Source organism: Anabrus simplex, chromosome 1 (genome assembly GCF_040414725.1).
Source record: "Anabrus simplex isolate iqAnaSimp1 chromosome 1, ASM4041472v1, whole genome shotgun sequence".
NCBI classification, from domain to species: domain Eukaryota; kingdom Metazoa; phylum Arthropoda; class Insecta; order Orthoptera; family Tettigoniidae; genus Anabrus; species Anabrus simplex.
The window spans coordinates 1,216,908,959-1,216,921,527 of record NC_090265.1 but is presented as its reverse complement, the minus strand read 5'-3'; the positions used below and the strand labels follow the sequence as shown (position 1 = coordinate 1,216,921,527).

Genomic DNA, 12,569 nt, shown 5'->3' with positions numbered 1-12,569 from the left:
CTCTAATAATAAAAACTGCGCGTAATTAGCTGCGTTTTCGTCTCCTCCTACTTCTCTTACTCTCGATAACCCAGTCCATTATTCTCCTAGGTAACCTATCCTCCTCCATTTGCCTCACATTAACCCACCACCGAAGTCGGTATACGCACAAATCTTCACCCACCGACGTGTATTATTACTATCCTTATCTCCTCATCCGTGCAACCTCACGCCCTTGTTTCCACCTGCTTATAACTTTCATGTCTCTAAGTTCTAACTTATTGAAATATATCCTGTGTCCACCCACTTTTCACTGTTCGAGAATTTGAAAACTGGAACACCTCATTCCTAGCAGATGTAACATGTATTACTCCCAGAAATGTTATATTGGAAGAACAATACAATTTCCATAATGACCCATGGATACACTACCTGTTGGGCAAGTTAGCACCACCGGGCGAGTTGGCCGTGCGCGTAGAGGCGCGCGGCTGTGAGCTTGCATCCGGGAGATAGTAGGTTCAAATCCCACTATCGGCAACCCTGACGATGGTTTTCCGTGGTTTCCCATTATCACACCAGGCAAATGCTGGAGCTGTACCTTAATTAAGGCAACGGCCGCTTCCTTCCAACTCCTAGGCCTTTCCTATCCCATCGTCGCCATAAGACCTATCTGTGTCGGTGCGACGTAAAGCCGCTAGCAAAAAAAGAAAAAAGAACTAAAATAAAAATAAAAATTTGAAAAGTTTTGGAAACTTGGAATGTGTCACTTGTCTGAGTCGAAGTTCGGTACAGCAATTCAAGTACTATTTCTGGTACAAAACTGCGATATCCATGTTATGGTCAAAACATCCTTAATACGCAACATTTCTTGGAACTTGGAAGGACAAATACTGAATTTTACACCTTATTAGTGACAAGTGTACTATATCATATTAGCCATCATGGACATTATAATACTCGGCCAAGATGTAATTTTTGAGAATAATTTTGGTTAGATAAGTTACTATAATGAAAGTAGGACAAATAAAAATCATAATTCAAATAATTGTTTAAAAATGGGTGTGAATATACTGCACGTGCATCCTATTGTTCAAATTATTCGGGGCCGATGACCTTCGATGTTAGGCCCCTTAAAGCAACAAGCAACAAGCAAATTATTCGAACAGTGAAATCTGGGCTGAAACGGGATATCTTACAAGTAAGAGACATGAAAGTTAGCTGGGAACAAAGGCAAAACGGTTCTCGGTTGAGGATATTAAGGCTGTAAGAGTTACGCACGATGGATAAATCTGTACGTGCAAATCGGCTTTGGTTATGGGACATGTGAGTCGAATCGAGGAGGATATATATTACCTAGGAGATTAATGGACTTGGTCATTGAGGGAAAGAGAAGTAGAAAAAGTAGGACGACGAATAGTACGCTCAATGTTTAATGATTTAATTATTCGAATTGTGGACCTCGGCCCACAGTGCTAGTTGCAAATAGACGATTGCAGTGGGGCTCAGTTAATTCATAGAGGCTTTCATTCTGCACATGAAAGGCATAAAATACTATGCAGGAGATGTTCGTGTAATGTGTGCTTAATTCTCCACCGTAATACTGAAAAATAATATGAACACTTCACAGTCCTACCAATACAGCATTCTCTACATTTATTTGAGGTAAACATCTAACTATTTTTGATTGTGTGAAACACTGCTGACAATTCAATGGCAGAGGATACAATGTATTTTACATTCCTGTAAGTTTACGTGTGATAGTTATGACTATATTGGTTCGAACTACTGTACCTAGACCAAAAATACACCTATGAGTCTGAATGGACGAGAAGCTGCTTTTGACATTGAAGACCTCGGAGATGAGAAGTTCTAACCCCAGCGTGGAGTTACTAAGACGAGCATTAGAATGGTACTTAATTTCATCGACTCATATCTACATTAAAAATGCAATCAACTAGGTGTATTGAGTTACAGTCTGAAGGCTCATTGGTTCCACAAGCAGGTTCATCATCATCTTCAGAGGTAAACTAAGCATCATTGAAGATGTGTGATCTAAAATTTAAAAATGACGTAATTTTCGATTGCGCTTTTCATTGAGACAGAAAATTAAATTATATATTAGCCTGCCAAACCAACTGAAAATGTGTACACAAACCAAATTTACAAGTGACTCTTTCACACCATTCGTAACAGGTATCGGCTTCAAATAGAATGTTTATGCTTCACTCACATTTATATTGCCAAGGTCAATAATGAGACTGGGGGAGATCGATGATAGTACTCTCACACAGACGCACAGGAAAGTATGAGCATAGATAATTAGAATATGTTTAAAACGCAATTATGATATTGCTAGAATATTAGATCTATATAGAGCCTCCGTGGCTCAGACGGCAGCGCGTCGGCCTCTCACCGCTGGATACCGTGGTTCAAATCCCGGTGACTCCATGTGAGATTTGTGCTGGACAAAGCGGAGGCGGGACAGGTTTTTCTCCGGGTACTCCGGTTTTCCATCAACACTCTCCATTATCATTTCATAGCATTTATCACTCATTAATAAAATCACCTTGGGAGTGGCGACCCCATTGTAATAACAGCCTATATATGTTTCATTCATTCCATCCCTGACCCGGTCAATGACTGGAAAACAGGTTGTAGGTTTTCATTAGATCTATATGTGAATCATGTGTGGCAATTTTCAGAGATGATGAAAATACACGCCGCCCGATCTCTGGTTTTCGTCCCTACCAAAAACTTTAATCCTCAATTAGAATACAAAATATAGTTAAAACATCCCACATAACAGTAAATTGTTATATTTGTCTTCCAAACAGAGGATATAGGGTGTGACGTTCCACGTGTGCATCTGATCCTAAATATTTGTGAGCTATTACGTTATAATATTAATTTACATTACCATATAACTAATTGTAAAAACCAACACTTAGCATTCCACGATCTGTATAAAAGGAAATCTTGAAATGGACCAACAACATGTTGTAACTAAGGAGGTATAAGAAAATTTCACATAAGTGAATATCTAATCCGGTAGCATGATGTAATTACTTCGACACGAAGCACTTGAGATAACGTAGGTCATCGGACACTTCAGAATGCCCAGGTGTGCGCCAAAAACCTAGCCGAGATATGGTATATAAACCTAGACTGTTCGAGTCATCTTCGAGCATTCCATCGCAGCCGACTACAGCACCGTAAAATCAAATCATGTTCCATCTTCTAGTAATCACCCTTGTGGTAGCAGCAGCCAGCGCTACTTCCTTCGACAAATGTGAGTAGAACACTCTTCCCCTCCCGAAATTCGTTTGATATCCCTTAATCAAAAGAGGTATGAAAGGCATTTCTTTAAGTGCAAAAAATATTATGCATTCATAAGATACGTTTTGTATGTATCTCTTATACTACATAATTCATAAGGATAAATATTAAAATCACAACTTGTACTCGAAGATGAATAACATGTTTCACAATTTATCTGCGATTATTTGCGGAAATATTCAAGAGTACACTTCATTTTATTAATATAGTTTATCCTTTCTTCCCTTTTTCTTAATCAAGATATAACAGCAATCCTTATTCATTGAGTATGAAGCACATGAAGGGAGTTGAACGTACTATAAAAAGGGGTTCATTTTAATGTCAGTATTTTATCGACACTTACGAAGCCATTGGACATAGAGAATATATTTAAAAAGCTTAAGGATGGTATGATTTCTAATAGATTATATTCTGTTATTTTTGCTAATTGCTTTACGTCGCACCGACACAGATAGGTCTTATGGCGACGATGGGACAGGGAAGGGCTAGGAGCGGGAAGGAAGCGGCCGTGGTCTTAATTAAGGTACAGCCCCAGCATTTGCCTGGTGTGAAAATGGGAAACCACGGAAAACCATTTTCAGGGCTGCCGACAGTGGGGTTCGAACCTACTATCTCCCGAATACTGGATACTGGCCGCACTTAAGCGACTGCAGCTATCGAGCTCGGTGTATATATATTCTGTTAAATTAGTCTTATGTATGGGATAAATATCTGGCAGTCATGAGTTAGTATTATACCCGAGTTTTATTTAGTAACTTGAATTACTGTGGGGCAATAATTGAGAGAGCATTCCATTGATTAAAAATGTATCCCCTCACCATCTGCCGGGAATGAGCTCTCGGTAAAATACAAATGGCGAGTTTTCATCATCAATTCTCTGGACTTAACCTTCCTGTACATGTGCTTCTAATCCTATTTGTATGTTTGCATATTCAGGAATCATTCTCATGGGCTATAAGGAAAATATTTCGGAATAGTCGTCTGTTTTTTTAACTTGCACGCAACTCGATCATTATTTTTGAAGAAATATTTTGAAATTAAAAGAAAATATATTAATGTACGTTCTGTTGAAGTTCCGTGGATAATGTGTAGACTATGTCATGAGGACACAAATTATCGACGGATTATTTCTAAATTATTTTCCTGGATTACACATGTCTAATCTTAGTTAATTACATCATGACAAGAGTGTTTTCTCAGGTGTATCAGGACCAGCTCCTCTTGAAGTGAGGGTCAGCGGCTGTGACACTCAGCCATGCGAATTCAAGCGAGGAAAGAACATCGTCGCAGAAGTGGACATCGCCATAGGTAAGTACAAAATTCCTTACAATGATAACTACATATATGACGATAAAGCTTCATGGAGCTCTGTCAGTGAAAGGCGATTAAACGTGATTGTGCTAAACGTGCTAGAGTGGTTCAGAAAGAATAGCGCTGGCCTTCCAAGTCCAAGCAGCGGATACGACCTACACCCCGAAATATGTTGGCCGAAGTAGTTGAAATGCACCAATATCGTGTCCGTACACTTTCCGACACATATAGAAACGCCTGTGGTACGAACTTCCAACACCTCGGCAAAAACCGTAAAGGTCGTCAGTGAGACCATTTTCTTACTACTCAATTTGGAGACCAGGTACATCATAACAGCAGTCTACCAGAGCCTGAACATCTTTAAATGGGAATAGAATTTGGAAGGTATACGTATGTTCCTGAATTGATATATTTTATATGCCTCTCTGCGTTAACGAGCCTTCGTCGGATATGATTCTATTAAGTTGACTCGAAGATTCCCTTTTTGCAATAATGATTAACTTAAAGGCAAATATTAAAAAACTATCCGGGCATTTAGCGCATTTGAATTTTTCCGAACAACTCACAGTGGGGCCTAGGTCATTTGTGCTACTTTGGCTTGGAATTCCACGTATCACACGTATAACAGCTATATGTTAATAAACAGTACAAGTCTGAGACAGTGTCTATCCAAGAAAATGCCAAGCTCATACGGAACTCATTCTTTGGTGATAAAAAAAAAATGGCGTATGGCTTTTAGTGCCGGGATATCCCAGGACGGCTTCGGCTCGCCAGGTGCAGGTCTTTCTATCTGACGCCCGTAGGCGACCAGCGCGTCGTGATGAGGATAAAATGATGATAAAAACAACACATACACCCAGCCCACATGGCATTAGAATTAACCAATTAAAATTAAAATCGCCGACGCGGCCGGGAATCGAACCCGGGTCCCTCTGTACCAAAAGCCAGAACGCTGACCGTTCAGCCAACGAGTCGGAGTTGGTGATAGTGTTGCCTGACAGTTAGGAGGTAAGTCGCCTTTGACAGAGACAGGTGGTCTATTCCACTGCGGTGCTGAATAATTAACATGAATTTGTGTTTCTAAGTAATCCCTCTTGTGTTACTTCAGATCTCAATTTTGATACGCGATAACATTAAACTACTCAATTGTGTGAGCTCATTAGATAAATAGGACGCGAATATTTTCCTCATACTCGCTTCCTTACTTGTACTGTCAATGTCACCACCGCTTATAAAATCATAATTTCGGAACATAGCTTAAAACTGATACACTCCTATTGATACTATCTAATTGCATCACAAGAAACACAAATTCATATGTTATTTCTTCAGCACGGCAGTGGAATAGAGCACCTGTCTCTGCCAAAGGAGATTTCCTTGCTACTTTCAAGCAACATTATCACCGAAGAATGAGTTCAGTATAAGCTTGGCATTTTCTTCGATAGACATCTGCCTCACACTTGTAACGTTTATTAATAACTATCTGTAGTACCCGGCGTTGCCCGGATCGTATTTTAATGTTTACCTTTAGAATTTTTTACAGGTAGTTATGTGTGAAGTATATTTTCATAGAATTACTTTTTTGAGATGTTGATTGACATTTTAGTGTCTGTTATGTAATTTTAGTTATTTAGATGTGTTCGATTTTTTAGTTTTAGATTTTCTAATTTTAGAGCAAACCTTTGTCCTTGTGGAATTTCGATCTGACTGGGAAGTATTTGATCATTCCGAAAAAAAAAATTATAGTTATATGTAGGTTTATTTACCCGCCGCACCATTGATATGATGTACATTATTTCAAGTGTCATTGCGACTGTCACAAATCATCCTTGTGGCACCAAAATCAGTGGATTCAACACTAATCTCGGTCATTTTAAACTATTGACATTTAAGCCCGTCTCATCCCCCCGTCTCAATAAAGGCTGAATGCGAACATAAACGGTATCCAGAGCGTCAAAATTCTTCTCAGCAGCATATAAACAATGTATTTTTCGGCATTAATATCGGTTATTTTCTAATATTTTCACATATCATTCCCTCCCATTCCTCACCCCGAGCGGTGGTTGAGATGTTTCATCTCCTTAATATTTCTTTTCCAGATGTAGGCCCTAAGTCATATGTGTAGAAAGTTTCGTAGTGAGTTATTCTGGAACATACCCACATACATCCATATTCTCGGTTATTTTCACATTCATTTTCACCCCGTTTATTAGGATCACTCTGCTATCTGTTGAATTCATTTGGCATGTCTACTAGGTAATAGTTGAAGTTCTAGATTGTTTTTCATATATTGTTTGATATTGGAGATAAGACTTTCTTCAAGCTATGCACTGAAAATATAAACAAATATTTTATACAATAAAAGAGGTTTTTTTTGCTAGGGGTTTTACGTCGGACCGACACAGATAGGTCTTATGGCGACGATGGGATAGGAAAGGCCTAGGAGTTGGAAGGAAGCGGCCGTGGCCTTAATTAAGGTACAGCCCCAGCATTTGCCTGGTGTGAAAATGGGAAACCACGGAAAACCATTTTCAGGGCTGCCGATAGTGGGATTCGAACGTACTATCTCCCGGATGCAAGCTCACAGCCGCGCGCCTCTACGCGCACGGCCAACTCGCCCGGTATAAACGAGTTTAATAGAAACTTCTTTGGCAAATACGCCCGTCTGTTCTACTAGACCAATTTACTTCATTTCTGTTCTTTTTCTCTCTCTGGAATAACTTGCCGGTAAATCATGAGACATAGGCAGGTCTCTAAGTTCAGCCAACTTTGAGGAATCATAAAATCAAATCGTTACCTTTCCCAGCTACCATATATACTCAACACATGGCAGAGCGTTCCTAGTTATTACATGCTGCTAAGAGGAAAAGAATCTACGTATAAACAGACCCATCATAAAATACGTCCATCTGGGAACACATGTCGAAGGATAACCTAGCTACACTTGAAAGAGAGAAGGCCATGTATCTTGAAAACGTTCCCTGCCTGGCAAAAATCGGTGTTTCGAGACTAACCTAGGCAACCGCTCTTTATAGAAGAACTGCTATTAAAAATACCATTGCCTTCTACAACACAATACCACACATCAAGAACTGCATGATAAAAAAACCGAATATATGTAGACCTATATATTTTTACCAAACAGACGGCATGATGACGTCATAATTGATTAATTCAGATTACGAACTGCAGCGTGCCATAAAGCGCTTCTTATTAAATATTCACAAAACCATTGAAAAAGGCAAGCAGATCAACATGACTACGACAGGCATATCAAGACGAGTTATCCGACCTATTTATAACGACCGAGCTCGATAGCTGCAATCGCTTAAGTGCGGCCAGTATCCAGTATTCGGGAGATAGTAGGTTCGAACCCCACTGTCGGCAGCCCTGAAAATGGTTTTCCGTGCTTTCCCATTTTCACACCAGGCAAATGCTGGGGCTGTACCTTAATTAAGGCCACGGCCGCTTCCTTCCCATTCCTAGTCCTTCCTTGTCCCACCGTCGCCATAAGACCTATCTGTGTCGGTGCGACGTAAAGCAACTAGCAAAAAACAATATTTATAACGAATTCTGCAGAGAAACACGGGTCTTCTAGTGTTATTATTAAGAATAAAATAAATTAGCTACCTTATCATTTCTGAATACTATACTCATGTTATAAAAGTGTACGTTATTCTCCTCGTAATCATCATTCATTTCTTGTTGATGGTTGGATGGACTGGCCTTATCTTGCTAGACAAAATACATCTATTCTAATACAGCATACTTTAAAATGAACAAGCCTTTCATCAAGAGTTTAGTTATTTAGAAAATTATTCACGGTATTTATTTTATCCTATATACACGTGATACAAATGAACAGTATAGATTTATGTTTTGGGAAGTACAGAATAATATATTCGGATGGGAAAAGAAGAACTTTCAGATGAATATACCGTACATCTTCATTCATCTTACGTAGGAGAAGAGGCCGTGTTTCTAAAATTCCCAACTCTCTGGAAAGGAAACGTACCCATGCTTCTTTTTAAGTGAACTAAACACATCTTTACCCCCTCTATAGTGGTGCTCTCACGTCATTTGATTTCCCCCTGTGGGCGGCGCTGGTAGAATACGTCCGTTGTATCACCGCCCTAAAATAGAGGCGAGGCGACTAAAATTGGGACCAGCTCTCAAATTTAGAGCTTGTTTTGGGGACCACAACTCTATGTAAGGCATTGTCTCCACTGAGTTGCCTTAGGCTCCTCACTTCATCTGTACTATCCGACCTGCCTTAGTCAACTCGTGTTCTTCCGACCACGAAGGTCTAGGAAGCCTTGTGGCCCTTACCTATACTTTGCCGATACATTAATTGTTCGAAGTGTCGCTTCTCCTCAATTTTCCCTCTCACTGGTATTAATATAGGATGTTTGTCCAATTTTACTCCCACTTAAAACAATGACCACCGCCAACACCACCACCACCCACTCTCCAGTTTGTTCAGGAGAAGCTTATTTTACATTATAATCATTGATTTATCTGCGGTTGCATTACATTAAAAGTGTAGGGATAACACAATCTTCAACAAGATAATTCAGTCAATCATGTAAACTTTTTTTTAATCAGAAATAGAGGCAACCTAGTGATCACCTGATTATCTTGAAATTTATGTATAAAAGGAATATAATATTAGGGAAACAATTTCTCCAGTATTTGTAATAAAATCAAAAGAAAGCACTACTGTTAAAGAAAATTATCCGTGGATAATCCGTAGCCATATTTAATATAATGAACATTACAGTTATTTAATGAATAGTGTGATTATTTAAGACACTGAATTGTAAAAGCGTGTTGTACATATTTTTAAACATTTGCATATTTCACATCTACATTAATTTGAATATATTTGAATATATACAAATATTACAAATTGTAGATGAGACTATCCATACGATAATAAGTAAAGGAAGGATTCTGATCCAATTTTCTGTAAGAAAGGTTAAAAATGTAGAAATTAGAGTACTTCCGTAGAGTGTTTGGGCGTGAAGTTCATTCAGCCTGCAGGCAAAGACGGCTACTAAAGTGTTCTACTGTATTTCACCTGTTGTCAAGGTAGCGGAAAGTGGAAGCCTTGATCTTCCAGTTTTCCAGTTTTTCATGTCATATATTCACAATGCTGTAACTCCCGTCCTTTCTGTAACTTTATCGAAACCTAAGAATATACCTGGGTATGAAGGGGAAATGGAGAGAGCTGATATACACTGACTGACAGAGCAAATGCAACGCCAAGGAGGAGTGGTTCGAAAGGGATGAAAGTTGGGGAAAGAACAGAGACGGCACGGATGAATAATTGATGTCTATTTCAAACCGATATGCAGGTTACACAATGCGCACGGCATCGACTCAGTAGGATGTAGGACCACCGCGAGCGGCGATGCACGCAGAAACACGTCGAGGTACAGAGTCAATAAGAGTGCGGATGGTGTCCTGAGGGATGGTTCTCCATTCTCTGTCAACCATTTGCCACAGTTGGTCGTCCGTACGAGGCTGGGGCAGAGTTTGCAAACGGCGTCCAATGAGATCCCACACGTGTTCGATTGGTGAGAAATCCGGAGAGTACGCTGGCCACGGAAGCATCTGTACACCTCGTAGAGCCTGTTGGGAGATGCGAGCAGTGTGTGGGCGGGCATTATCCTGCTGAAACAGAGCATTGGGCAGCCCCTGAAGGTACAGGAGTGCCACCGGCCGCAGCACATGCTGCACGTAGCGGTGGGCATTTAACGTGCCTTGAATACGCACTAGAGGTGACGTGGAATCATACGCAATAGCGCCCCAAACCATGATGCCGCGTTGTCTAGCGGTAGGGCGCTCCACAGTTACTGCCGGATTTGACCTTTCTCCACGCCGACGCCACACTCGTCTGCGGTGACTATCACTGACAGAACAGAAGCGTGACTCATCGGAGAACACGACGTTCCGCCATTCCCTCATCCAAGTCGCTCTAGCCCGGCACCATGCCAGGCGTGCACGTCTATGCTGTGGAGTCAATGGTAGTCTTCTGAGCGGACGCCGGGAGTGCAGGCCTCCTTCAACCAATCGACGGGAAATTGTTCTGGTCGATATTGGAACAGCCAGGGTGTCTTGCACATGCTGAAGAATGGCGGTTCACGTGGCGTGCGGGGCTGACACCGCTTGGCGGCTGATGCGCCGATCCTCGCGTACTGACGTCACTCGGGCTGCGCCTGGACCCCTCGCACGTGCCACATGTCCCTGCGCCAACCATGTTCGCCACAGGCGCTGCACCGTGGACACATCCCTATGGGTATCGGCTGCGATTTGACGAAGCGACCAACCTGCCCTTCTCAGCCCGATCACCATACCCCTCGTAAAGTCGTCTGTCTGCTGGAAATGCCTCCGTTGACGGCGGTCTGGCATTCTTAGCTATACACGTGTCCTGTGGCACACGACAACACGTTCTACAATGACTGTCTGCTGAGAAATCACGGTACGAAGTGGGCCATTCGCCAACGCCGTGTCCCATTTATCGTTCGCTACGTGCGCAGCACAGCGGCGCATTTCACATCATGAGCATACCTCAGTGACGTCAGTCTACCCTGCAATTGGCATAAAGTTCTGACCACTCCTTCTTGGTGTTGCATTTGCTCTGTCAGTCAGTGTATTAATTTTCTACTTTTCTCCGTTTCAGACCATGCCGTGAGCAAGTTGACTCCCCAGGTGAAGGCTACAAGTGCTGGTATCACCATCGACTACCCACTGCCTCAACAGGACGGCTGCAAGAGTCTCACCAACTCAGAGTGCCCACTAGCCGCAGGTGAAGAAGTAACCTACCGCCTGGAAATGCCTATTCTGGAAGCTTATCCTCTGGTAAGGCTGAAGATTTAAAACCTGAACTCCTATCTGAAAGTCTAATTGTTTATTTAAGATCCGTCCCCTGACAGACAATATTCGTGCATTTTTAGCAATAGCTCAGTATACCCTATGGTAACTGAGGGGGCTCATAGTTTAATCCAGCATTATAAAGCAATATTTCCTGTTCTATTACCAAGCTAAGAGTAAATTACATCGTACACACCTTTGAATTAAAATTAGGATGATTGAGAAGGATAACCGTATACCAACAGTGATAGAGATGAAAACGTAAACGTTAATACCCACAACAACAATACCATTACAGTGACATTGACAATGTATTATTTCTCCTCCTCAGGTTACGGTGGACATACAATTTACTCTGGTCGACCAGGACAAGAAAGCTGTTGAATGCTTCCAAATTACGGGCCAGGTTGTCAACTGAACTGTCTTCACAGATCGACTGAAGTTATTGTCTGAAACATCCGCTGTAACAAAAATTAATATAAATCTAACTTTGTTAATAAATGTTTCTCTGATTTTTGTCTAACACACTGACTTAATACCACTCACCACTCGGTGACCACTTTTCCGTCCTCCAATGACTATCTAATCACTCATTAATGCTTTCTACCTTCATACTTCCATCACATTGACAATCTCACCCTCCGTCCACCATAACAGATTTATGTATCCTTTGCTTTGCCTTCAGATATCATAGCCACATCGCCTTAGGTCAGTCATTCCCCACGGTTATGGATTTAGGAATAATAATGTCATTGATTTTACATTCCACTAAATACTTGTCATGTATTCGGAGACTCCGAGGTACTGCAATTTTGCTCTACAGGAGTACTCTTACGTGCTAATAAATCTACCGACACGAGACTGACGTGTTTTGAACACCTCCAAATATCACCGATCTGAGCCGGAATCGAACACGCTACATTGAGCTTAGATTGATCCACCAATTGATCCACGCAGTCCGCCTTCATTTAGCACTGTCACTCGGATGACAGATTCCCTATCGGTTTTTACCTAGTCTTTTCTTAAATGAGTTTAAAGAGGTATGACGTATTTCGAACATTTTCCTC

The 12,569-nt window shown here is 41.1% G+C and overlaps 1 protein-coding gene across 1 annotated transcript; it reads left to right on the top strand.

Moving 5' to 3' along the window:
- The first annotated feature begins 3,139 nt into the window (after positions 1 to 3,139).
- On the top strand, positions 3,140 to 12,025 carry LOC136877582 (NPC intracellular cholesterol transporter 2). The gene is made up of 4 exons (XM_067151743.2): positions 3,140 to 3,268; positions 4,516 to 4,623; positions 11,312 to 11,490; positions 11,834 to 12,025. The coding sequence occupies exons 1-4, from the start codon at positions 3,205 to 3,207 to the stop codon at positions 11,918 to 11,920; spliced, it is 438 nt and encodes a 145-aa protein (XP_067007844.2). The 5' UTR covers positions 3,140 to 3,204; the 3' UTR covers positions 11,921 to 12,025.
- Positions 12,026 to 12,569: the final 544 nt, after the last annotated feature.